Source organism: Aureococcus anophagefferens (genome assembly GCF_000186865.1).
Source record: "Aureococcus anophagefferens unplaced genomic scaffold AURANscaffold_15, whole genome shotgun sequence".
NCBI classification, from domain to species: Eukaryota; class Pelagophyceae; order Pelagomonadales; family Pelagomonadaceae; genus Aureococcus; species Aureococcus anophagefferens.
Window position 1 is genome coordinate 575,871 of NW_008705575.1, and position 24,706 is coordinate 600,576.

The 24,706-nt window shown below is 69.6% G+C and overlaps 7 protein-coding genes across 7 annotated transcripts in view; 5 read left to right on the forward strand and 2 right to left on the reverse strand.

Moving 5' to 3' along the window:
* The window catches only part of AURANDRAFT_65551 (hypothetical protein), a gene marked incomplete at both ends in the record, with an annotated part of 9,391 nt that extends 7,388 nt beyond the window's left edge, over positions 1–2,003 (forward strand). Inside the window, one exon of the mRNA XM_009040455.1 lies at positions 843–2,003. Coding sequence (XP_009038703.1) covers positions 843–2,003 — 1,161 coding nt within the window. The remainder of the gene's footprint in view (positions 1–842) is intronic.
* A 1,941-nt stretch (positions 2,004–3,944) lies between these two features.
* Positions 3,945–4,949, reverse strand: AURANDRAFT_65552 (hypothetical protein; the record flags this gene model as incomplete). The annotated part of the gene is made up of 1 exon (XM_009040527.1): positions 3,945–4,949. One exon carries the CDS (start codon positions 4,947–4,949, stop codon positions 3,945–3,947), a length of 1,005 nt encoding a protein of 334 aa, XP_009038775.1.
* A 477-nt stretch (positions 4,950–5,426) lies between these two features.
* AURANDRAFT_28986 (hypothetical protein) lies at positions 5,427–7,055 on the forward strand (the record flags this gene model as incomplete). The annotated part of the gene is made up of 2 exons (XM_009040456.1): positions 5,427–6,410; positions 6,504–7,055. The coding sequence occupies 2 exons, from the start codon at positions 5,427–5,429 to the stop codon at positions 7,053–7,055; spliced, it is 1,536 nt and encodes a 511-aa protein (XP_009038704.1).
* A 376-nt stretch (positions 7,056–7,431) lies between these two features.
* Positions 7,432–8,352, forward strand: AURANDRAFT_65554 (hypothetical protein; the record flags this gene model as incomplete). Its single annotated transcript, XM_009040457.1, has 1 exon — positions 7,432–8,352. One exon carries the CDS (start codon positions 7,432–7,434, stop codon positions 8,350–8,352), a length of 921 nt encoding a protein of 306 aa, XP_009038705.1.
* A 1,215-nt stretch (positions 8,353–9,567) lies between these two features.
* On the forward strand, positions 9,568–10,587 carry AURANDRAFT_2360 (hypothetical protein; the record flags this gene model as incomplete). The annotated part of the gene is made up of 1 exon (XM_009040392.1): positions 9,568–10,587. A coding segment is annotated over one exon (1,020 nt), but the record flags the coding sequence as incomplete, so codon positions are not given.
* Positions 10,588–22,813: 12,226 nt separating this feature from the next.
* Positions 22,814–23,836, forward strand: AURANDRAFT_71978 (hypothetical protein; the record flags this gene model as incomplete). The annotated part of the gene is made up of 2 exons (XM_009040458.1): positions 22,814–23,183; positions 23,460–23,836. Coding segments are annotated over 2 exons (747 nt in total), but the record flags the coding sequence as incomplete, so codon positions are not given.
* Positions 23,837–24,018: 182 nt separating this feature from the next.
* AURANDRAFT_9526 (hypothetical protein) lies at positions 24,019–24,207 on the reverse strand (the record flags this gene model as incomplete). Its single annotated transcript, XM_009040526.1, has 1 exon — positions 24,019–24,207. A coding segment is annotated over one exon (189 nt), but the record flags the coding sequence as incomplete, so codon positions are not given.
* Between the last annotated feature and the right edge of the window lie 499 nt (positions 24,208–24,706).

The window sequence follows — 24,706 nt, forward strand, 5'->3', positions numbered from 1 at the left end:
GGGCTGCCATCCGCGAAGGAGCGGCAGCGTTTGGATTGCGACTCGCTGAGAACACAAGCGGCTTCGGGCGACCGATTTGACGGACGCGACGCCCCTCCCCCGGCCCGTGAGCGGCCCGGGCAGCCCCGCGCAGCAGCAGGGATCGTCCGCTGTCGACCCGAGAGCGCCCTGCCACAAGGGTTGGCCCCGCGGACCCGAGGAAGTCGATCTGACGTGTTCGCGCTGAAACCGCGTCGCGCGCGCCCGCACGCCCGCGCGCGCGGTGTCGCACGTCGTTCGAGCCAAGTCAGCAACTGAGCAGTCCGAGGGTATCAGACATGTACCCCGAGCCTCCGATCCAGCCAGCACGCTGCCCAGAGCCCAAAATGGGCTGCTTTTCGGCTCGCAGAGCATGCCGAAATGCTCGAACTTCGCGCAGCGATTCCGGATGACGGTCAGGGTGTCCATGGTCACGGAGCACAGTTCCGAGCACACCAGAGGCACGTCTGCCGCGATCCGCAGCCCATGACCATGGACAGCCGGCCGCGCGCGCGCCGGCAAATGCCAAAGAGAGGCTCTCCCTGCTTCTCCCCTCATCCGAACGGTGCACCATGGTTGAAGGTCTCATTTACCTCTGCCACGGTGATGGCCGGAGCTCTTTGTTGAGCTCTCCACAGCCAGAGCGACTCTTCACGGCAGGCCTGATGCCGCGAGCAGCACTTCTGTTCGTGCTCGGGTCGCTGACTGCCGCGTTGCAGCCATTGGCGCCGCACCGCGGCAGCTCGCCGCACCGCAGCTCTCACCCCACCTCGCCGCACCGCAGCTCCCCGCATCACGGCTGCTCGCCGCGCCGCCCTACCCAGCGCTTCGCCCAGCCGACGGACGACGACGACGCGCCGGCGCTGCCGTCGGCGGGATCCATCGCGCTCTTCGGCGTCGTGCCGGCGCTGTCGGCCGCGTTCCCCGTGCTCCTGTCGCAGAAGCTGCTGCTGCCGCTGCTGCTCTACAAGCGGCTCTACATCTACGGCGCCGCGGCCGTCGTCGTCGCCGTCGGCGGCGCGCGCGGCGCCGGGGACCCGGCGGGCCTCGGCACGCGCGTCGAGGCGCTCACGGCGGCGCTGCTGCCCGCGCCGCCCGCCGAGGCGGAGCGGCAGAGGGACACGCTCCGCGAGCTGCGGAAGCTCGACGACGTCGACGAGAACGCGCAGGCCGTCGCCCTGCCCGTCGTCGTCGCGTCGTCGCTCGTCTTCTCGCTCGCGCTGCTCCGCTTCGCGGGCGGCGCCGCGGACGCCGGCGACGCCGCGGCGGTGGACGCCGCGGGCGCCGTACAGTCGTTCATGGCGCTCTCGAACGCCCTCGCCCTCGCCGCCTTCGCGCGACTGGAGGCCGCGACGGCCTGCGCGTTCCTCGGCGGCGGCGCCGCGGACGCCGCGGGCGCCGCCGTCGCGGTCGGCCTCGTCGCCGCGGCCTACGGCCTCCCCTCGGCGGAGAGCTGGCCCGCGCAGAACTGCCTCTGCATGTGCCTCGCGGTGGGCGTCGCGCGCGCGCTCCACGTGCCGCGGCTCGGCCCGCTCCTCCTCGCGGCCGCGGGCCTCGCGGCCTACGACGCGCTCGCGGTCTTTCCCAGTTTGGCGAACGCGGCGCCCGTCGACGCGTCGCCGATGGGCGCCGTCGCCGCGTCCAAGGTCTTCGGCGACGCCTTCGTGCCGGGGGCGCTGACCGTGCGCATCGGCGGCCGCGTGTCGGACGTGCTGGGGCTCGGCGACTGCGTCTTCCCGGCGCTCGTCGCGGGCTTCGCGAAGCGCTACGACGCCGCGGGCGGCGCCGCGGCCTACTTCCCGGCGGCCCTCGCGGGCTTCGGGGTCGGCTGCGTCGCCTGCGAGTTCGCGCCGGGCATCAACGCGGGCGGCGTGCCCGCGCTCGTCGTGCTGCTGCCGGCGATGATCGCGGCCGTGCTCGCAACGGGCGCCGCGCGCGGCGAGCTCCCCGACCTCTTCGCCTTCGCGCCGGAGGATGGGGCTTAACTTAGCTTAGTGCGCCTAGCTCTCTTCGTGCGGCGAGTAGTTCGCACTCCGCCTTGTCAAGCTTGGCTCTCCGGCGCTCTACATTGCTTTCCCACAACTCGACTTTTTGCTGGGCGTCCATGCGGGCCTTCCACTTCTCGCGGGCAGTCTCATGGCGCACGGCAAAGTCAACAAGGTTGCTGGCCCTGTCTCGCGCGTAGTCGCATGCGAACGTGTACTCGAAACTTTCTCCTGTTTTGACTGTACAGGCGGTTCTCATCGCGAGCGAGTTGTGATGGGCGATCAGCCCATTCATGCCACCATGCAGCTGCAAGTCCCCTACATGTGGCTCAAAAGTCTCGTCTTCCAGTTGCCATTTGAGCTCAATCAGAGTTAGGCGTGTGGGAATCGCCGACTCGTCTTCGTTCTGATATTGCAATTTCAGTTCCGTGCTGAGTTGCAGATCTGTGTCACGAAAATCGGACGCTTGGTATCGCAACTGTCGTCCTCCCCCCAGAGGGTCCCCTTCCATGCAGCATGAGTCCAAGACAGGCAGCAAAGTTCCTTCGAGCTGCATGAAAATTCTGGCTTCCACATAGATCGGACTTGTCGCGTTTCCAAAGTCAATATCGAGAGGGACGGTCAATTGGATGGCGTCCGTCAGATTTCCAAAGAGGCAATTTTCAAGGCTGACGAATTTCCACGCGATGCATTTCTTGATGCCAGAAATGAACCAATCGCCGCTACTGGCTTCGTGAGTTTCAGCGGTTGGAAGAGACACGCGCACGAGCTCCGACGGTTCAAAGTTCGTATCCTTCGACATGCCATCTCTCGTTTCGTAAACCTCTAGAAAAATAAAGTTTCGAGCAGCGCTTGGTTGGCGAAGGCTAGCTGGCACGGCGAACGGGCGCCAGCTATACGCGGATTGAATCCTTAAAGTCCTGCCTTCCGGGTCCGCGCCGCACCTCGGACGCCACGGCAGCGTCTGCAGGCAGAGCCGCCGCGGGCAAGCGCTAAAGCGCGCGAGCTCCGTCAGCGCGTTCGCGTCGAGCGCGGAGCGCCCCAGCCCGGCTGTTGCGAGGCGCGGCGTCCACACGCGGTCTAGCAAGGTCGCTTTGCGCAGAGAAGGACATGTGCCGCCGACTTGGAGGACCGACTCGACGTCGAGGAAAGCGAGAACTTCGACGAGCACGTCGTTGTGGAGGCGATCGAAGGTGGACATGACGCACGGAGGGTGCAAGGCGCCCACATGAGGAGCGCCGCGCGCGTCCATTGCGTGCTTTGAAATCTCTTGTGGCAGAAATGATAGAAATCAACAAAATCGCATTGCATGGCACGATGGGCCGTCCATTTGCTCTTCTGCTGGCCGTAACGCTGCACGTCCGTGCTTTTAGTCCCATGAACACGCCCAGACCCATGGCTACTGCAGCGCAGCGAGTGCGCACCGACCAAGGCGTCGCAGCCGCCAAAAACGGCGACGACAGCGCCGCAGCGGCTGCCAGCCCCACCACAGACGCCGCGGCCGCCAACGATGACGAACACGCATTACCCACCCAGCGCAGCACCGCGCGCGTGGCCGCCGTGTCCGCGCTCGCGGCGGCCATCATCGCCGCGCCCGCGCTCGCGCTGCGGCCCGCGCTCGCGGTGCCGGCCAAAAGCCTCGCGCTCGAGGACCTCGCGGTGCCCGCGGCGGCGGCCCGCGTGCAGGCCGCGTCGACCGTCGTCACGGCGTTCCGCTTCAAGAAGGACCCGACAAAAGGCGACAACGCCCAGTTCGCGGAGACGTACCCGAAGGCCATCGCGCTCGAGTCGCTCCTCGCGCTCGCGATCTTCGGCCTCACGAAGGTCTTCGGCGGCGGGGACGACGGCGGCGCGGAGTAAGAAGGAGACGAGTCAACTACTCACCCAGGGGAGCTAGACAGGTACCTAGAACGGAACGCCCCAAGTCACAAAACACAAAATTTACGGCGCCTTCACCGCCACACAATGCCCCTTGTGCTCGGCCCAGACGGCGGCGAGGCACTTGCGGTCGTTGTTGCAGAAGAAGACGACCTTGCACCGCGCGCACCGCGCCGTCGTCTCCGCGCCGCACGCGAGGCACCGGCGGTCGTGCGGCGGCTCCTCGCCTTCCGCGAAGAGCTCGAGGAGCCGGACGCAGGTCGCCTTGAGCGCGCGCCTCGCGGCGTCGTCGGCGTCGGGCGCGCCCGCGGCCGCCGCGAGCGCGGCGGAGGCGCCGACGTCGCCGCGGATCGCCGCGCGGACCGCCGGCGCGGCCGGCGGGTGCAGCCGCGCGAGCTTGGCGAGCGTCGACGCCGCGAGGGACGCGAGGAGCGCGGGCAGCTTCTCCGGCGCCCCGGCGTCGGCGACGAAGCGCGCGAAGACGGCCGCGGCGCGCGGCCACCAGGGGCTCTCGGCGACCACCCCCAGCAGCGGCGAGTTCGCGTGCGCGAGCAGCTCGTGGAGCAGGCCCACGGGCCCCTTGACCATGGCGACGCGGTAGGCCCCGCCGGCCTGCGCCGGCGACGGCGCGCACGTCGCCGCGGCCTCCGCGCTCTCCTTGGCCGAGTCGAAGTAGTCCAGGCCGCCCTCGCAATCCTCGCCGGCCCAGGGCGCGGGTCCCGCGCCGACGTAGGGGCAGCACACGAGGAAGCAGAGCAGCTGGTCCACGGCGAGGGGGTGCTCGAGGAGCGCGTTGGCCACGCCGACGACGTGCTTCCGCGGGCCCTTGCTCGGATCCTGGTGGCAGAGCGCGAGCAGGCCCTTCGCCGCGTAGAGAATCTCCATCTGGAGCTTGCTGCAGGCGTCGGCGTCGGCGGCGGCCAGCGGCGCGCGGTCCTCGGGCACGTAGGGCGCGCGCGCGTCCTCGCGGAGCATGCAGACGAGCGCGCGCGCGCGGTCGACGATCGGCTTCGACGCGGTCGTAACCCCCGTCTTGTTCCCCGCGTAGGTGAGCGGGTCGAAGGTCATGGCCTGCGGGAGGGCGGTGAGATGGGAAGCAGGGTTCTATTCTGCGCCTTTGGGGGAGGGGGAAGGTGCTCTCGTCAGCCAAATGCCTCGTACTTAAATCGACACGTATATGGATTGGGTTAATTATGCCCAGGATTCTGATCGTCATCTAATTTTTTTGTTTGATCATCAACCGAGAGCGAAGTCGTGAATGTGTGTGGACGCGGGGTGGCGCGCGAAGCGTGTGGGAGCGGCGGCGCTGGCCGGCGAGCGTCGCGCGCGGCGCCGCCGCGCGCGAATAAGCACAACCCAATGTCAAAGTTGCCCTGCAACGCGGTTCAATTTCTAGCATTCTATTGCGCAAGGGGCGCCGCGCGTGCACGCACAAGCCGAGCTAGGCGCAGGTTACGCCAGCGGCGTCGTCATTCCTGCAGATCTGCAGCCCTGCACGGCCCTCTATTTGCAGCTATCAGTCTTGTGCAAGGGGCTGCCGCCGCCATGGCGGAGGACCTGACGAAGCCGCTGCTGGGCACGAAGAAGAAGGCCTGGCTCGCGGCGCGCTTCGCCGTCCTGAGCCTCGCCGGTCTCCTCATTTCCATCTTCTTCCTCGTGCATCCCGGCGGCGGCGCCGTCGACGCGCCGGAGGCCCTGGACGAGTCGCCGGCGGTGCGCGTGCGGCGCGTCGAGGCGCTGCTCGCGACGCCGCTGTCCGAGGCCGCGGCGGGCGACCTGCGGACGACGCTGCCCGGCGCGCCGGCGGGCGACGAGACCGTGCAGTTCTCGGGCTACGTGCGAATCTCCGAGACGAAGCACATGTTCTACCTCTTGGTCCTGGCGGCGGAGGACCCGGCGTCCAAGCCCCTGGCCTGGTGGTCCAACGGCGGGCCGGGCTGCTCGGGTTTGCTCGGGTACGCCACGGAGCACGGCCCGTACCGGCCCATGCGCGACTCGACGCTCTCGGCGTTCCCCTACAGCTGGAACAACGCGGCGAACATGTTGTACGTCGAGTCGCCCGTGGGCGTAGGGTACTCCTACACGACGGACGAGACGGGCGAGGACCTCAAGTCCGGGGACCAGAGCGTCGCCAAGGACAACTACGACGTGCTCGTCGGTTTTTTCCAGAGGCACCCGCACTTCGCGACGTCGGACTTGTACCTGACGTCGGAGTCCTACGGCGGCCACTACGTGCCCACGCTGGCGCAGTACATCGTGGACCACGACACGACGGGCATGAACCTCGTGGGCCTGGCCGTCGGGAATCCGTACACGGATCCGCTCGAGAACATGCGCGGCATGGTCGGCGCCTACTGGGGGCGGTCCATGATCCCCTTCCCCCTGTACCACGCCTGGGACGACGAGTGCACGGGCTCGACCATCGACGCGGCCAAGTGCGAGACCATGGGTCTGGCCATGTTCGAGTACGTCGGCGGCGACGCGTGGATCGACTACTACGGCCTCGACTACGGCTACTGCAGCGACCACGTGGCGCCCGCGGGCGGCTTCGAGCTCCGGGGCGAGGCGGCGCAGCTCCTGAAGCACGTGCGGCCCACGCTCTACGACGCGCTGCGGGCCAAGGCGGCGGACGCGGCGGACGCGGGCGGCCGGCGGCTGTCGAGCGGGCGGCGCGCGCTCTACGACACGGCCGCGGACGGGCTCTACGGCTACGACGCGTGCACGGGCGACTACACGGACCACTACTTCAACCGCGCCGACGTCAAGGCCGCGCTGGGCGTGCCCGAGTCCATCGAGTGGCAGACGTGCTCCGGGTCCGTCAAGTACGCGACGGAGGACGACTTCATGGAGGAGGTCTGGAACTCGCTCCTCGACGCGGGGCTGCGCATGATGATCTTCTCCGGCGACGACGACTCCGTCTGTGGGCCCATCGGCACCCAGTCCTGGCTCTACAAGCTCCTGAACGTGTCCGCGGACAACGACTGGCGCGGCTGGACCTACGACGACCCGCGCGTGGGCGACGACCAGCTCGGCGGCTACCGCGTCATCTTCGGCCACGGCACGCGCAAGATCACGTTCGTCACGGCGCACCACGCCGGCCACATGGTCCCGGCCTACCAGCCCTCGAAGGGGTACGAGGTCTTCTCGCGCTTCATCGCCGACGAGTGGGGGTAAAGATTCTTGTGTGGATCTTCGTCGAGGCCAGAGGGGCGATTCTGGACGTCTTTGAACTTGCTTGAGGGCAAAAAAAGCAAAAAAAACGAGCAACACTCGGGATTCCAACGTGGTCACCCACCGTAGTACTAACCAAGCTCGATCCGGCTTAACTTCGCTGAGCTGACGGGAAGCGGTGCTCTCCGAATGATATGGTCGCTCGTATGATTGACACAAACCAAACTGTCTATAAACAGGTAATCTTATCAGATACGGGTTCGATTTGGGGCAGCCTCGAGAGGCTGCCCCGAGCTCGATGGAGGCGTCGACGAGGCTGCGATGACACGCCGCGAGCGAGCATGAGGCAATGCTGATGTGAGTGCGCCGCTGGACACCGATGCTGCGCTGGGCGCTCGCCGCCGCCCTCGCGCTCGCGGCGCCGCCGCACCTCCTCGAAGGCGACGCGCTGCCTCCGGAGGTCTGCGCGCGCATCATCGACGCCGCGGAGCGCCAGGGCTTCAGCTACGCGCCGGACACCATCGACCGCGACGATTCGCTCCGGCCGCCGAGCGTCCAGCTCGAGGTCTTCGAGCAGGACGAGGTCCGCGCGCCGGAGGTCATGGCGCTCGTCGCGCCTTACCTGCCGCGGCTGCGGGGGCTCGTCGACCGCGCGAAGCGCGCCAAGGGCGTCGACACGCCGACGCGCTTCGACTGGATCTTCCTGCGCAAGTACGCCGCGGGCCGCGCGCGCGACCGACTGCGCGCGCACAAGGACGGCAACCTCCACTCGCTGAACGTCTTCCTCAACGGCCGCGCGGAGGACGGTGGGAGCGGCGGCGCCCAGTTCGCCGGCGGCGGCCTCTTCCTCGCCGACGGGCCGGAGGTCGACGGCGTCGAGGTCTGGACGGACGAGTTCCTGGACGCCGCCGCCGGCGTCCTCGTCGTCCCCCAGCGGACGGGCGCGGCCGTCGTCCACGACAACACGGTCTGGCACGGCATCGCGCCGCTGGCGAGCGGCTCCAAGTACTCGCTGCTGCTCTTCGCCGACATGACCGACGAGCAGATCGACGGCGACCGCGCGACGACGGCGGCGTTCGCGAACGACGGCGCGGCGCCGCTCGCGCTGTCCTGGTGCGGCACCGCGGCGGAGGAAGGCGACTGCGTCGCGGTCGCGACGGTCGCGCCGGGCGCGACGGAGTTCCAGGAGACGTACGCGGACCACGTCTTCGTCGCGACGGACGCCGCGGGGCGCGCCGTCGCGCGCTGGGTCGTCGACGGGGGCGACTTCCGGGAGCGCTTCGTCTACGGCGAGTTATGACACGTGCGTGCGCACGGCGTCGTAGAGGACGCGCCGGTCGACGGCCGCCGGGTTCGTGCCCACTAAGACGAGGTTCGAGAAGCAGGTGAAGAAGAGCGTGATCGCGAAGTGGACGACCGTCGGGTGCCACCAGCTCATGCCCGCGGCCCCGCAGAAGTTCGGCTCCACGGCGAGGCCCGCCACGGCCAGCGCGACCGCGCAGGCCCAGAGCTTCTTCAGCAGGTAGAGCTCCTCGGCGCGCCGCGGCGACTCGCGGCGCGCGACGATCCACGAGATGACGAGCGGGAAGAGCCCCGTGAGCGCGTTGTTCACCGCGAGCTGGTACGCGCCGACCTCCGCGCCCGCGCGGCAGTCCGCCGCCGCCGACGCCGCGACGGCCGCGGCGACGCCGGGGCCGAGGAACGGCGCCGGCGCGAACATGTGCACGCTGTTCGCGAGGAGCAGCGACGCGAAGCCCTCGATGTCGACGCACGGCGGGCCCATGGCGTGGTGGTAGAGGTTGTGCAGGAACAAAAGCCAGAGCGGCGCGCAGAACGCCAGGGCCGCGCGGCGCTCCGCGTGCGACACCCACGCGGCCGTCGCCGCCGCGGGGCAGAGCAGGATGACGACGCTGCTGACGGTGGCGAGCGGGTTGCGCAGTGTGTGCGCTCCCGCGGCCCAGCTGTGGTCCTCGCAGCTCAGGAAGCGCGAGTAGCCCAGCGTGGGGTCGCTGCCGTCGTGGAAGGCCATCGTTCGCGATCGTTGGCTGACCGACTGCAAGGACCTTGTCCGCTGACTTGCTGCGACGATTGCTGGCGCGCGACGCGACGAATTGCTCTGCTGACCGACTGCTAGCTCTTCGACGCCTCTTCGACGCCGATTGCAGGCTGAATTGGCCTCGTTTCTCGAGCGTTTGCCGACGCCGACGGACGATTGATGGTGCCACGACGGCGGCGCCTTGTGGCAAGAGGTTCAAGAAAACACGCCTCTTCTTCAACTACAATCAGGCGAAGGCCGATGGCCGCGCCAACGCGGTGTTTTTGGCTGGTTCTCGTCGCCATGCGGTCGTCATCGGCGCTCCGTCGTTCATGCGTGACGATGGCGTCGCGGACGGAGCGCCCGACGTTCAAGCGGGGCCGCGCCAAGGCGGTGTACGACGGGATCGGGCTCGCCGCGCCGTCGATCAGCGGCGCGTCGGCGGCGTCGGGCCTGCCGAACCTGGAGCGCCCCTACTGCGTGCTGGGCATCGAGACGTCCTGCGACGACACGGCAGCGGCCGTCGTGCGGAGCGACGGGGCCATCCTCGGGGAGGCGGTCGTGTCGCAGCACGAGATCCACGCGCAGTTCGGAGGCATCGTGCCCGGGCTCGCGCGCGACGCCCACGCCGAGGCCATCGACGAGGTCGTGGCCCTCGCCGTGGAGCGCGCGGGCTTGGACGGCGTCGGCGCCGTCGACGCGGTCGCGGCGACGGTGGGCCCCGGCCTCGAGATCTGCCTGCGGGTCGGCGCGCGCAAGGCGGTGGACGTGGCGGACGCGCACGCCAAGCCCTTCGTCGCCATGCACCACCTCGAGGCCCACTGCTTGATCTCGCGGCTGCCGGACCCGGCGTCGGCGCGGCCCGAGTTCCCGTTCCTGGCCCTCTTGGTGTCCGGCGGGCACTGCCAGCTCCTGTGGATCCGGGGCGTCGGCGACATCGCCGTGCTCGGCGGGACGCTGGACGACGCGCTGGGCGAGGCCTACGACAAGGCCGCGCGCATGCTCGGCCTCGCGGCGCCGACGGGCGGCGGCCCCGCGGTCGAGCGCGTCGCGCGGGCGGGCGACGCGGCGTCGATCGCCCTGCCCGTCCCCATGCGCCAGCGCAAGGACTGCGACTTCTCCTACGCGGGGCTCAAGAACGCGCTCCGCGTGCAGATCAACGAGCGGCGCGAGGCCCTCGGCTTGGGCGAGGGCGCGCGGCTCCCGGACGGCGACGCCGCGGACTTCGCCGCGTCGTTCCAACGCGTGGCCATCGCCCACGTCGAGGACCGGCTGAAGACGGCCTTCAAGGCCGTCGCCGGCGACCTGCCGGACGGCGGCGCGCCGACGCTCGCGCTCGTCGGCGGCGTCGCGGCGAACGCGGAGCTCCGGAGCCGCGTGGGCGCACTCTGCGAGGCCCGCGGCTGGGCCCTCGCGGTGCCCGCGCCGCGGCTCTGCACGGACAACGGCGCCATGGTCGCCTGGGCCGCGATCGAGAAGCTGAACCTCGGCGTCTCCGACGCCCTCGACGACGAGGTCCTCGCGCGCTGGCCCTTCCGCGAGTGGGTCCCGCCGGCGGACCGCGAGGCCGAGGGCGGCCCGGCGATCTTCGACGAGGCGCCCCGGGACGCGGCGGCGCCGCCGCCGCGCGCCGAGGTCGCCCGGTAATCGGCGGCTCCGCTTCGTCTCCGGGGAGGCGTCGTTACGGCGTAGTTAGGACGTCGTAAGTGACGCCGTCGCAGCCGCAGACTTCAACGTCGCATCACAGGTCCATCGTGCAGGGGAAACAACGATGGGCAGCGCCGCCGAGATGGAAGCGGCGCCCTGACCGCAGCCCGCACGAGCCATGGCTCCCGGGTGGAAGCCGCAGGAGCCGAAGCCCGCGACGCCGCCGGCCGCGCGGCCGAGCAGCGCGGGCGTGCTCAAGGTGACGCTCGTCGAGGGCAAGGAGCTCCTCGCCGTCGACAAGGGCGGCACGTCCGACCCCTTCGCGGTGCTCCAGCTCCTGGACCAGTACGACAACCCCCACGGCAAGCCCCAGAAGTCGAAAACCATCAAGAAGACGCTGGTTCCGCAGTGGAAGCAGAGCTTCCAGTTCCCGCTGCCGGCGACCGTCGTCGGCTTCAAGCTCCGCGTCGTCGTCCAGGACCAGGACCGCGGCCTCTTCGGCGCCAAGCCCGCGACGAACCTGGGCACGGCCTACCTCTCCATGGCCATGCTCGCGCCGGGCACGGTGCAGGACAACTGGTTCAAGCTCGAGCGCGTCGGCGACATGCAGCGCGTCTCCGGCGCCGTCCGCGTCGCCTGGGCCCGCTACGCCGTCGGCGACGACCGCGGCGCCAAGAAGGGGCGCAAGGCGTCCGTGGACCACCTCGTCGACGTCGACGGCAAGGAGACGCCGGCCGAGGAGGCCATCGAGGAGGCCGTCGACGACGACGACCTCAGCGAGGCCGGCGTCGCGAAGCGCGAGGCGGAGAACGCGGCCGCCGGGTTGCCGCCCGGCGTCGACATCGCGGCGCTGGACAACCAGCCGGACAAGCCGCCCAACGAGCTCCACGTCGTCCTCATGCGCGCCTCGGGGCTGAAGGTCATGGACAAGTCGCTCTTCGGCCGCGGGTCGTCGGACCCCTACGTGACCCTGAGCTGCGACGGCGAGACGTCCAAGTCGACGATCAAGCGGAAGGAACTGAACCCCGTCTGGCTCGAGACCTTCAAGTTCCCCGCCTTCGACAGCAAGACGTCCCTGAAGCTGACGGTCTTCGACCACGACGACCTGGGCAAGGACGACTTCATGGGCCGCGTGAACATCAGGGCAGCAAAAGAGAGCGACATTCCCGACTTCAAAGGCTCCGATCTCGGCCGTTTTCCACTCGTTTCGGCTGAATTTTGGACGAGCGATCATCTCTCGGAACGGTCTCGAAGCGTGGATGATTATTCCGGAACGCGCGCGCGCGGAACACTCACGTTGAAGCGACGTTGAATCTCTCTTTTGCTGCCCAGGTCCACATCAAGATGCGCGACCTCAAGGACAAGGCGCTCAAGCGGATGACGCTCAAACTGGAAGGCGAGTCGGGCCGCGCGGACGAGGACCGGGGCGAGATCGAGTTCTTCGCCGCCTGGCGCACGAACGGGAAATTGATGGTGGACCTGCCGACGTCCGTGCTCCAGCTGACGAAGCAGCCCGAGCGCCACGCGGACGAGGCGCCGAACGAGCTCATCGTCGTCGTCATCCGGGCCACGCGGCTGCTCGCCATGGACACGAAGATGTTCGGCAACAAGCCGGGCACGTCGGACCCCTACGTCAAGCTCGAGTGCGACGGCTCCGTCTTCACGACGGCCACGAAGCAAAAGACGACGAAACCGCTCTGGCTCGAGGTCGTCCGCATCCCCGTGGACCCGTACTCGCACGCGTTCCTGGAATGCTCCGTCTTCGACAAGGACCTGGTCGGCGCCGACGACTTCATGGGCAAGATGAAGGTGCCCATGGACAAGTTCCTCGATCGGTGCGGGCGGCGGCGCTGGTACACGCTCAGCGGCGCCGACGGCAAGCGCGACAAGGACCGGGGCCGCCTCGAGATCTACACGATCTGGCGCTACACGTCGACGCTCAAGCTCGAGGTGCCCACGGAGCTCTTCGTGGACGGCTACCCCTTCATCGACGAGCGCTTCCCGCCGACGTGCCTCCAGGTCTTCGTGGCGCGGGGCAAGGGCCTCCAGGCCGTCGACGTGTCGCTCACCGGACAGGCCACCTCCTCGGACCCCTACGTCCGCGTGTCCTGCGAGGGCCAGGTCGCGCAGACGTCCGTCAAGGAGAAGACGCTCGAGCCGCGCTGGAAGGAGATCCTGACGCTGGGCCCCGTCGAGGACGAGACGTCGGATCTGGTGCTCACGGTCTTCGACCACGACGTCGCGTCCGCGGACGACAAGATGGGCGAGATCCGGCTGCCGCTGGCGCTGCTGGCGAACAAGGCGCCCGTGCGGCGGTGGCTGCCCCTGGGCGGGTCCATCGCGCCGGCGGAGTACGAGCGCGTCCTCGATTTGGACACGGAGCGGCCGCCGACGCCGCTGCCGCCGCCGGCCGTCGAGGGGGACGACCGCTCCATCTCGAGCCTCGAGACCTTCGGGTCGGCGCCCGGCGACGGCGCGGGCCCGCCGCCCGTCGGCACGGTCCTGCCGCCGACCCTGGGGCCGCCCGGCGGCGCGAATCCGGCGCCCGCGCCCGCGCCCTTCGACGTCGCCGAGGAGAGCAGCGACGACGACGACCGCGGCCAGTCGACGCGGCGCGGCGCCATGCTCAAGTCGAAGAAGAAGCGCCGCGGCGGCGTCGTGGCCCTGGGCGCGGACCGCGACGCGCCGGCCGCCCAGCACCACAAGCCCGCGCACCACGACGAGCACGAGCGGCTGAACCTCGACGGCACGCGCCACCAGTCGTCCAAGGACCTCGCGGCGCAGCGGCCCAAGGTGCGCCACGACCACTCGCCCCTGGATTACGTCGAGTTCACGCACCCGGACAAGCGCATCGGCAACATCGACGTCTGGGTCGCGTGGCGCCACGACCCGGAGTTCATGTACAAGCTGCCCCCCGGGTCCGACGCGGACCCCTTCCCGGGGCTGGAGCCCAACGAGCTCACGATCACCGTCATCCGCGCGAAGCGGCTGCTCGCCGTGGACACGTCGCTGCTCGGGGGCACGAGCTCGTCGGACCCGATGGTCGCGATCCGCCTCGGCGCCGGCCCGGAGCAGCGGACGCAGTCCGTGAAGAAGAATCTGTACCCGGCCTGGCAGGAGACCTTCTACCTCAAGGACGACAAGTCGGGGGACGACGTCGACGTCGTCGTCTACGACGTCGACGCCAAGGTCGTCTCCGACGAGACGCGCGAGTTCATGGGCCAGTGCAAGGTCAACCTCGCCAAGCACCGCGACTTCCGCGGCCGCTGCGTGCGCCACTGGTACCCGCTGGTCGGCGAGGACGGCAAAGCGGACCTGGACCGGGGCACGCTCGAGCTCTTCACGGCGTTTCGCCACAACCCGGACCTCGCCGTCGTCGACGTGCCCGAGGAGCACGCGGTGGACCCCCACATCGGCACGGAGGACCCCAACGAGGTCGGCATCGTGCTCATCCGCGCGAAGAATCTCAAGGACGGCGGCGGCCGCGGGACGATTTTGGGCGGGTCCGCGAACGCGAAGCGCGTGAACCCCTACGTGAAGTCGTACGTCGGCACGTGGGAGCCCCAGAGGTCGGACGTCAAGGAGGGCACGGCGTCGCCCGTCTGGGTCGACACCTACGCCTTCGAGTGCGACGACTGGAACGCCGACATCTGCTTCGAGGTCTACGACAAGAACGCGATCGCGAACCGGCCCGACGAGCTCCTCGGCACGCTCACGATCCCCGTTAAGTCGCTGAGCAGCCGGAAGCCCCTGCGCAAGTGGTGCCGCCTCGCCGACAAGAGCGGCAAGCCGTCGAAGACCTGCGGCGATTTGGACGTGTGCCTCCACTGGCGCCACAGCCCCAAGGTGAAGGGCTTCCCCTACGACTTCGAGCTCGACCCGCCCGCGCCGGAGCACCTCCAGCTCAACCAGCTCCAGATCCACGTCGTCCGCGCGCGGGGGCTCCAGTCCGCGGAGCACCACGGCGGCGGCTTCCTCCAGCAGGCGTCGAGCTCGCGGAGCCTGTCGAAGGGCGGGTCCGCGCGGAACTTTGGGAGCGCGGCGTCGGCGAAGCCCGCGGGCTCGTCGGAGCCGCAGGTCAAGCTCCAGATCGGGTCCCTGGCGCCCCAGCGCACGAAGAAGGTGGAGCGGACGCTGAACCCGGACTTCGACGAGCGCGTCGTCTTCGACGACGTCTACGACCCGACGCTGTCCGTCGTCTGCACCGTCGAGGACGGCGCGAAGAGCACGACGCAGCCCGAGTTCCACGGCAAGGTCACGGTGCCGATCCGCATCCTGGCCCACCGCCTGCCGCTCCGCAAGTGGTTCCTCCTGGAGAACAAGAAGGGCCGCGCGGACGCGGCGCTCGGGCGCATGGAGCTCGTCTTCCGCTGGTGCTACAACCGCTTCCTGGACGTGAACTTGCCGGAGGAGGGCGCCATCGACGACCAGGTCCACGAGTCGCCGAACGAGCTCTTCGTGGTGCTGATCCGCGCGCGGAACCTCCACGTCGAGGACCGGAAGTCGCGCGGCGATTCCTGCGACCCCTACGCGAAGCTGACGTGCTGCGGCAAGATGAAGAAGTCGTCCGTGCGCAAGAAGACGCTGAACCCGCGGTGGATCGAGCGCATGGCCTGGGACGCCGACGACATCTCCGACGAGCTCGTCGTGGAGATCCACGACACGGAGGTCATGGGCGGCCACGACTTCATGGGCCAGTGCCGCATCTCCATGGAGGACCTGAAGAAGCGCCAGTCCCTGCGGCGCTGGTTCGCGCTCACGGACGGCCACGACCTCGCGGACAAGGACCGGGGGGACCTGGAGCTGCTCCTCCACTGGCGCTACAACCCGGAGATGCGCGGCCGCACGTTCCCGGAGGACGACCCCGCGGACCCCTACCCGGACAAGACGTGCAACGCGCTGAAGATCGTGCTCGTGCGCGCGAAGAAGCTCAAGATGCTCGACAAGTACCTCTTCCACCGCGGCGGGTCCACGGACCCCGTCTGCACGATCAAGTTCCACGACGAGCGCCGCGTGTCGTCCACCAAGAAGCGCGACCTGAACCCGGAGTGGGGCGAGAGGTTCACGTTCGACGACGTCGACAAGCTCGAGGAGGACCACTTCGAGGTGTTGATCGAGGACGTCGAGGCCGGCGGCCAGCGCGACGTCGTCGGCCGCGTGAAGATCTACACGTCGTCCTTCCAGGACCGGAAGCCCCACCGGCGCTGGTACTGGCTCGAGGGGGAGCACGACGCGCAGCCGCGCACGTCCGGCAAGGTCGAGCTGATCACGCGGTGGATCCACGACCCCGCGCTGGTGCTCGACGTCGAGGACGAGACGCTCGTCGACGAGTTCATCGGCGTGGAGGAGCCCAACGAGGTGACCGTGTGCGTCGTGCGGTGCCGGAAGCTCCAGCGGACGTCGCGGACGCTGGCGTTGAAGGACTCGTCGTGCCCCTTCGTCAAGGTGCGGACCAAGTTCGAGGAGAAGAAGACGCGGACGCTGCGCGCGACGGTGCACCCGCAGTACATGAAGCGCTTCGCCTTCGAGATGCGCGCGGGCGACGATGATCTGCTCGTCGAGACGTGGGACGGCGGCGAGCGCGACGGCGACGACCCGCTCTTCATGGGCCGCGCGCGGATCTGTGTGGAAATCAAATCTTCAACCCGACTTCAATGTGAGCGTAATCGAACGTTTTGACACGAGCACTTCCGCCGTGCTTCGAGAACTCGACGAGAGCGATCGATTCGTCCAAAAATCAGCCGAATCGATTTCGATGTGACCGAGCTAGAGAATTCTGAAGTTTGGCCCCGACGTCCCGGCTCACTGGTTGATTTCCACACAGGCGCGGATCCACCTCCGCGCGCTCGACGACCGCGTCCCCCACCGCATGTGGCTGACGCTCGGCGACGCCAAGGGCAAGCACGACGCGGCCAAGGGCCGGGGCCAGGTCGAGGTCGTCGCGTGGCACCACTACAACCCGCGGCACCACTGCGACGTGCCCGGCGACGCGCGCGACGACGCCGTGCCCGACGGGCCCTGCAACCAGATCTGCGTGTCCGTGCTCCGCGCCTGGAACCTGACGGCGCTGGACCACAAGTCGGCGAGCAGCGGCTTCGCGGGCTCGTCGGACCCGTTCTGCGTCGTCCACTGCAACGGCCAGGACAAGACGACGGCGACGATCGACGCGGACGTGCACCCCGTCTGGCTCGCGACGTTCAAGTTCCTGGCGTCGCCGAAGAACGACGTGCGCTTCGACGTCTGGGACTACGACTCCCTGCGGAGCAACAAGTTCATCGGCACCGCGGCGTTCCCCCTCGGCGACGCGCCGTTCGAGAAGGGCCGGCCGCGGCGGCTCTGGCTCAAGCTCACGAACCGCGACGGCTTCAAGGACAAGCGGCGGGGCATGGTCGAGATCTTCGTGCACTGGCACACGTCCATGAAGCTCTACAAGGAGGAGGAGATCGACGACGTCGCGCACCTCACCGAGGACGGGTCCGTCGAGTACGCGGGCGGCTACCGGCCCAAGAAGAAGCCGAAGAGGCCCACGGGCCACGCGCCGGAGCAGCTCGTCGTCGCCGTGCTGAAGGCCTCCGGGCTGAAGGAGCTGGCGCTCGACACCGCGGTCCGCGTGACAATAGACGTCGACGACGTATCCAAGTCCACCGTGCCCAAGGTCGTCGCGCGCGACGGCGCCTTCTTCCAGGAGCGGTTCCACTTCGACGTCGAGGCCTGGGAGGGGCCGGGCTACTGGGACGGGCCCGACGTCACGCTGTCGCTCCACACCGCGCGCGACGCGTCTGCGGCGCCCGACTGGGCCATGGCCCTCGGCTCGAAGACCTACAAGGTGGCCATCTTCACGCTGAAGGATCGGCGCACGATCACCTTCGACAACGGCCTCGCCGTCGACGTCTTCTTCCACTGGCGCCACCTCCAGGACCCGCAGGTCTTCGCGCGGCCGCGGAAGGACGGCGGCGACCCGCGGGCGGCGTCCGGCGGGGCGCCGCGCGCGCCGCCCGCGGCCGCGCCGGCGCCCGCGAAGCCGTCCTTGGCCCCGGGCATGTCCTGGACGGACACGATGCGGCTCGGCGCCGGCGACACGTCGACGGAGGCGACGTCGACGGACGTGAACACGCTCTCGTTCCTCGTCGACGACCGGTCGATGGCGGACACGGTCGAGGACAAGTCGCTCGAGGGGGGCCGGTCCTTCCTCGTCGACGACGGCTCCGTGGACGACGCGGCGTCGAGCTCCTTCGAGGAGAGCAAGGACTCCGCCGCGCCCGCGCCCGCGGCCGCGCGGCGGCGCCGGTCGTCGCGCCACGGCCGGGGCCAGCTCGTGCCGGCGTCGCGCGCGGCGCACGGCATGTACGACGTCGCCACGGACGCCTACGACTTCGACGTCGAGGCCGTCGAGGTCGAGGTCGTCGTCCACGGCGCGCGCGGCGTGCCGTCGACGCGGTTCCTCTCGCTCGACGCGAACGTCAACGTCGCGGCCGTCGACGCCAGGGCAGCAAAAGGGTGATTCAACGTCGCTTCAACGTGAGTGTTCCGCGCGCGCGCGTTCTGGGAAAAGCATCCACGCTTCGAGACCGTTCCAAGAGATGATCGCTCGTCCCAAAAATTAGCCGAAACGAGTGGAAAGCGACCGAGATAGGAGCCTCCAAGGTTGGGAATTTCGCACCCTTTTCCTGCCCAGGTCGACGCGGCGCGCAAGGAGGACCAGTACGCGGCCTACTCCACGGGCTCGGCCACGGGGACCTTCGAGACGACGCCGGGCATGGGCGCCAAGTTCTGCGCCGCGGCCTGGGACTCGCGGCGGACGTTCGTCGTCGCGCCGTCGACGGTGCTGAACTGTGTGGAAATCAACCACTGGTTTGGGACGTCCCGACCAAACTTTGAAATTCTCTAGCTCGGCCAAATCGAAGTCGATTCGGCTGACTTTTGGATGAATTGATCGCTCTCGTCAAGTTCTCGAAGCACTGCCGAAGAGTCCGGTCCAAACCGTTCGATTACGCGCATATTGAAGTCGGATTGAAGATTTGATTTCCACTCAGGTGCTCAATCTGACGCTCGCGGGGCGCGGCTCGCGCGCGGTGCGCCGGTACGTGCAGCAGCTGCCGTTGCAGGTGCTGGGCTTCGCGTCGCTCTGGATCGCGAGCCCCCACGGCGAGCCGCGGCGCGACCGCGACTGGCTGCCGCTCTGCGGCGGCGCGCTGTCGGGCGACGACTGGACGCAGGACCGCGGCGAGCTCGACGTGGAAATCCGCGTACTCGGCCCCGCGGACCCCGCGCGCCTCGCTGTGAAGCGGCCCTGGAGCCGCCACGTGCCGCCGACGCCGCCCTTCGCCATCGACGCGCCGGCGCTGCGGGAGCTGCCGCCGGATCTGAAGAAGGGCGCGCTCGTGCCGTTGGTCTTTCCGACGACGTTCCGCGCGCTCGGCCGGACGTCGACGCCCGCGGCGAACTACCGGCGGGCGCTGAGCCTCCTGCCGCTCCACGGCGGCGACGCGCGGGACGACGCGACGAAAAAGCGGCGGCTCATCGAGCAGCACTTCATCCGCGCCGCGGGGCACAACGTCGCGAAGCGGCTCATCCGCGGCGGCGCGGGCCGCGAGAGCCAGCTCCCGCCGCCGGGCAAGCGCCGCTTCGACGGCTCGGGCTTCGTCTACCCGGCGGACACGCCGGACCCGCGGCGGCCGCCCGCGACGTACCCGGACACGCTCGCGTCGCTCTGCCGCACGGCCGCGGGCATCCGCACGCGGGACTTCTACGTCACGGGGGACCCGACGCTCCTGCCCCCTAATGTGCTTTTGTGAAAAAGGGTTGTGCACAAAACCGGTTAGCCTACTCGCCCGCGAGCTCGAGGGACACGTCGATCTTCCGCTCGCCGCCGGAGAGCTTCTTCACGTGGACGGTGACGTCGACCGTGAGGCTGTTCTTGCTCATGTCGTAGGTCGCGGACTTGAAGACCGCGTGCTTCTTGTCCAGCTTGTGCTGGACGCAGTCCGTGCTCGACGTGTCCGCCAGGAGGACGTCGCGCCCCGAGAACACGTAGGGCTCGTCGACGCAGTTGATGTTCGTCGCGCCGGAGATGGACAGGTCGAGGTGCGACGCGTTTTTAATGTTGATCTCCGCCTTGATCTTCTCGCCGAGGACCTTCTCGGAGCCCTTGTAGGGGCCGGTGGGCCGCGACGTCATCACGTGCGTCCTCGACGCCGCCGCGGCGCCGACGCACATCAACACGCGGAGGGCCAGCATCGCGCGAGCGCCTCCGGGCGTCGGGGGTCCGGCTGCGCGTCGAGCGTCGGGCGCTCCGGCTGCTCGAGGAGGGCGCGCACCTCTAGAGCACGAGTAGCTATAGAGGCTCTGTGGCAATTGTGAGCAGCTTGAACTCCCATATCATCGAGTTGCACAGACTACAGTTTCCGCGCCGTGCCCGGACTGGGCAGCTTCGCGGCATTCGTGTTCTCGGACGCAGCCCAAAACGCAAAGCAACCGACCTCGGGCAGCACAACACCACCAACTCCTCGCAGCAATGGCCCGCTTCTTCCGCCGCGCCGTGACGACGAACAACAAGTCCCTCAGCGAGCTCGCCATCGAGGAGCGGCCGTCCTTCAGCCGCGTGTCCTTCAGCAAGAAGTCGCTCGCGGAGCTCTGTAAGGACCAGGACGCCTCGGACGGCAGCTCGCCGCGCACGCCCGCCGGCGGCGCCTGGGGCTCCTGCAAGACGCCCTCGGCCGCGGGAACCTGCAAGACGCCCCGCACGCCCGCGGCGGCGTGCAAGACGCCGCGGACGCCTGGCGGCGAGCGGACGCCGCGGACGCCCGGCGGGCGCTTCATCAAGCGCAGCGGCTCGGACAAGACGAAGATCCACATCTCCACGTCCGGCGACGCGACGACCGTGACGCTCGAGACGACGACGACGGGCGACGTCAAGTGCGGCGCCACGCCCGCGACGGCGGCTCCGGAGGCCGACGCGATGATCGCGAAGCCGTCGCTGTCCCGCGCCGAGGCCCTCGGCGCGCGGCCGGGCCACTTCGCGCGCACGCACGCCAAGGCCGTCGCCGCGGACGTGCTCACGATCGTCGTGCCGAACGACGGCGAAGTCAGCCCCAAGAGCGCGAAAACGGTCCGCGTGCGCCGCCAGCTCAAGCCCGGCGGCGCCAAGAGCCCGAAGCGCGCGCAGGAGCTCAAGTCCGAGCGCGAGCAGGAGCTCGAGGCGCGCCTGGCGCTCCTCGAGGCGCAGCTCGCGCAGCAGCGCCCGGGCGGCGACAACGACGCGGGGCGGCACGACGACGCCGCGGCGGCCGCCGCGCTCGAGACCTTCGCCGAGGCGTCGGCGCCGGGGCTCGTGGCCATGGTGAGCGCCTAGGCGAACTCGGCCTTTTAATTTGCTGCATATATACTTGCTTCGTTCTGCTTGCGGATACACGCTGGCTTACATACGTACGGAGCCAGGCCTGGAGCCAGGCGCGGCTTGTGGCGCGCTGCGCACGCCGCAGGCGTCCAGCCAATCGTTGACGTTGGGGCCGCCGCGCCCGCCCGCGCCGCCGCCCGCGCTGCACGCTGTCCACCGCCTGCACCACCTGCCGCCGCAGCAGCCGCCGCCGCCGCGCTGCACGCCGTCCACTGCCGTCACAACTGCACACCGTCCACCGGTACTGCGCTGCCGCCGCAGCCATGGTCGAGGGTCCGGGCACGACCAACAACGGAAAGAAGGCGCGCGCGCTGTGCGGGCTGCGCCTGGCGAAGGACTGCGTCGGCATCCCAGCCGGCGCGCGGCTGGCCGACGTGCTCGTCCTCGGCAAGGAGCTCTTCCTCATCTTCGCGTCGCCCGCCGCCGCGCCGCCGAGCGTCGTCTTCGCCTCGACGGCCGAGGACGACGACGTCATCGATCTGTGCAGCGACAGCGACGAGGACGCGCCGGCGGCGACGACGGAGACGGAGACGGCGGTGCGCTGCCACTTCGGCATGAGCGGCTCGCTGCTCTTCGACGCCGCGAAGCCGCGGTCGGCGCGCGCGGTCGAGCTGCTCCGCGCGGACTTCGAGCCCTCCTCCGCGGGCGGCCGCGCGCGCTCGCTCGCCGTCTTCGGCGACGGGTCCACGGGCGCCGTGTGTCGCGCGGACGCCGCGTCCGCGCGCGCCAGGGTCGCCGCGCGCGCGCATTTGGACGTCTGCTCCGACCGCTTCGACGCCGCGCGCGCGGCCGCGCGGCTCGCGGAGGCGGGCGACGCGACGATCGCGGCGGCGCTCATGGACCAGCGCGTGAGCCCCGGCACGGGCAACATCATCAAGATCGAGAGCCTGCACCGCGCGCGCGTCGCGCCGGACCGCGTCGTGAGCGGCCTGTCGAAAGGCGAGGTCGCCAAGGTCATCCGCGAGGCGCGGGGCTTCGCGCGCGCGTGGCTCGCGGGGCGGCGGCCGGCGTGCCTCGTCTACGACAAGACGGCCTGCGGCGACTGCGGCGGCCCCGTCGCCATGACGAAGGGCGACATCACGGCGTCGCCACTTGGCTTCGAAAAACGAAACGTGTCGCTCGTGTAGGCGACATCACGGCGAACAGGGTGCATTTTCACTGCGCGGCCTGCTGCAGCGGCGCGCCGCAGCCGTCGCGGAAGCGCGAGCGCGAGGCGGACGATCGGTCGTTCATGCGGGGCCACTCGTGCGGCAAGCCCTCGGAGAAGCTCAAGCGCGTCCGCAAGCAGAATTGCAACGAGGGCCGCCTCTTCTGGTCCTGCGCGCGCGCGGGCTGCCACGCGAACTTTTCCTGGGCCGACGCGAAGTTCCCCAAGTGCCGCTGCGACGCGGTCTCTCGCCTGCGCGTGACGAAGAACGGCAACAACGCGGGCAAGTGGTTCTTCGCGTGTTCAAAGGGGCGGGACGCGGCCTGCGGCTTCTTCCAGTGGGCCGATGCGGCTGTGCTGGAGAAGGCGCTGGGCGGGCACCTGCGGCCGCTGACGTGAGGGGAGGGGTCCGGCGGCCCGGCGCGTAAACTCTCGATTTACCCCCGGCGAGGTACTAGTAGGTCCGACGGGCATTCTCCTGGCAATGTGCTAAAAAAAAGCGTCTCGAAACACAGAGGCTGCCACCCCCAACGCACGCCCGCAAGTTGAACCCAATCGAGCACCCCGCAACCGCCCGCGACAGCGCGCGCCAATACATAACCCGCACGCACGTGAAAAACAAGCAAAAAAGAGCCCGCAAAAATCATGTCGGTCTTCCGCTCCCCCCGCTTCTTCAGCTCGAAGAAGGTCGTCAAGAACACGCAGCCGAGCCGCACGCTCAAGGACCTCGAGGCCTCCGGCGCCGCGGGCGACGGCGTCGACGACGAGGAGTACATCCTCGAGGAGCGCGCGTCCGTCGAGGTCCTCGAGCCCGCGGAGGAGCGCAAATCCGTCGAGCTCGGCGAGCGCAAATCCGTGACCTTCTCCCGGTCCCTCGGCGAGCGGCCACACAACTCCCTCGGCGAGCGGCCGACCCTCGAGGAGCGCGTCTCGCTCACGAAGGCGCGGACGACGGGCGGCAAGAGCCTGTCGGAGCTCGTCACCGACAGCAAGTCGCCCGGCCGGTCCCCGCGCACGCCCGGCGGCCGCTTCATCAAGCGCCAGAGCTCGGAGCGCACGAAGATCCGCATCCAGAAGGCCCAGGGCGGCACGACGGTGACGCTCGAGACCGCGCCCGTCGCCGCCAGGGACGGCACGGCGACCCCGGCGACCGCGGCGCCCGAGGAGGACGCGCTCCTCGAGCGGCCGTCCCTGTCGCGCGCGGACCTCCTCGGCGGCAAGCCGGGCCACTTCGCGCGGACGCACGTCAGGAAAGTCGTCGCCGACGCCGCCAAGCCGAACGTCACCATCGTCGTCGACGGCGCCGGCGGCGACGTCGTCGCCGACTCGTCGCTCGTCAAGATCAAGCGCAAGGGCCTCCGCCCGGGCCTCGGCCGCCAGGGCTCCCTCGGCGCCCGCGCGGCGCCGCGGGGCACGCGCGCGCCGCCGGCCGCCGAGGTCGAGGGCGAGGCGAGCCCGGCGAGCGTGACGGAGGACGTCGCCGCCAAGACGGAGCGCGAGAAGGAGCTCGAGGCGCGCCTCGCGGTCCTCGAGGAGCAGCTCAGCAAGACGCAGTGCCGGTGATCCCGCCGCCGCGCGCGCGCAAGTGTGTCCCCCTCTGTGCCCCTGTACCATAGCGTCGTAAATTCGAACGAAGGACGCTCCCCTGGGCACGTCAATTCGAACGAACCACGAGCGGTTACCAGACGAGGAGCGCTCCCTCGAAGGTCGCTCCCTAGAAGACGCCGCACGCGAAGAGCGCGTCGTACTTGAGGCGCTCCTGGGCGTCGCCGAGGGTGGCGTAGGCGGCGTTGATCTTCATCATCGTCGCCGTCGTGTCGGCGTCGTTGCGGTCCGGGTGGTACTTGAGGGCGAGCTTGAAGAAGGCCTTCTTGACCTCGCCGGCCGTCGCCGTCGGCGCGCAGCCGAGCACCGCGTAGTGCGACTCCCGCGTCGGCGCGGCGTGGCGCGGCGGCCGCGGCGGCGGGGGCTTGGGCTTGGGCTCGGCCTTGTCGGCCTCCTTGGCGGCCTCGGCCGCGCGCTCCGCGCCGCGGCGGATCGCGTCGGCCATCGCGCGCTTCTCGGCGTCGGAAGCCCTCGAGTCCTCGGCGAAGTCGGCCTGGCCCCGGGCGTGCTCGTGGGCCTCGGCGGCGGCCTGCATCTTCGCCTCGGCCTGCCGCGCGAACTGGGACGCGCGGCGCCGCGCGACGCGGAGCCAGTTCCGCGCGCGCTGCGTCGCCCGCCGCGCGTCCGCGAGGCCCGACGCGGCCGCGGCGCGGTCCGCGACGTCGCTCGCCCGCTGGCCCTGGCGCATCGCCGTGCGCGGCGTCGCGGCGCGGTTCACGGGCGCCTCGGCGCCGCGGGCCTCGTCGCCCCGGGAGCTCGACGCGCCCGCGGAGCCGCCGGGCGCGACGAACCCCGGGGGGAAGAGGGGCCGGCCCGTCCGCTCC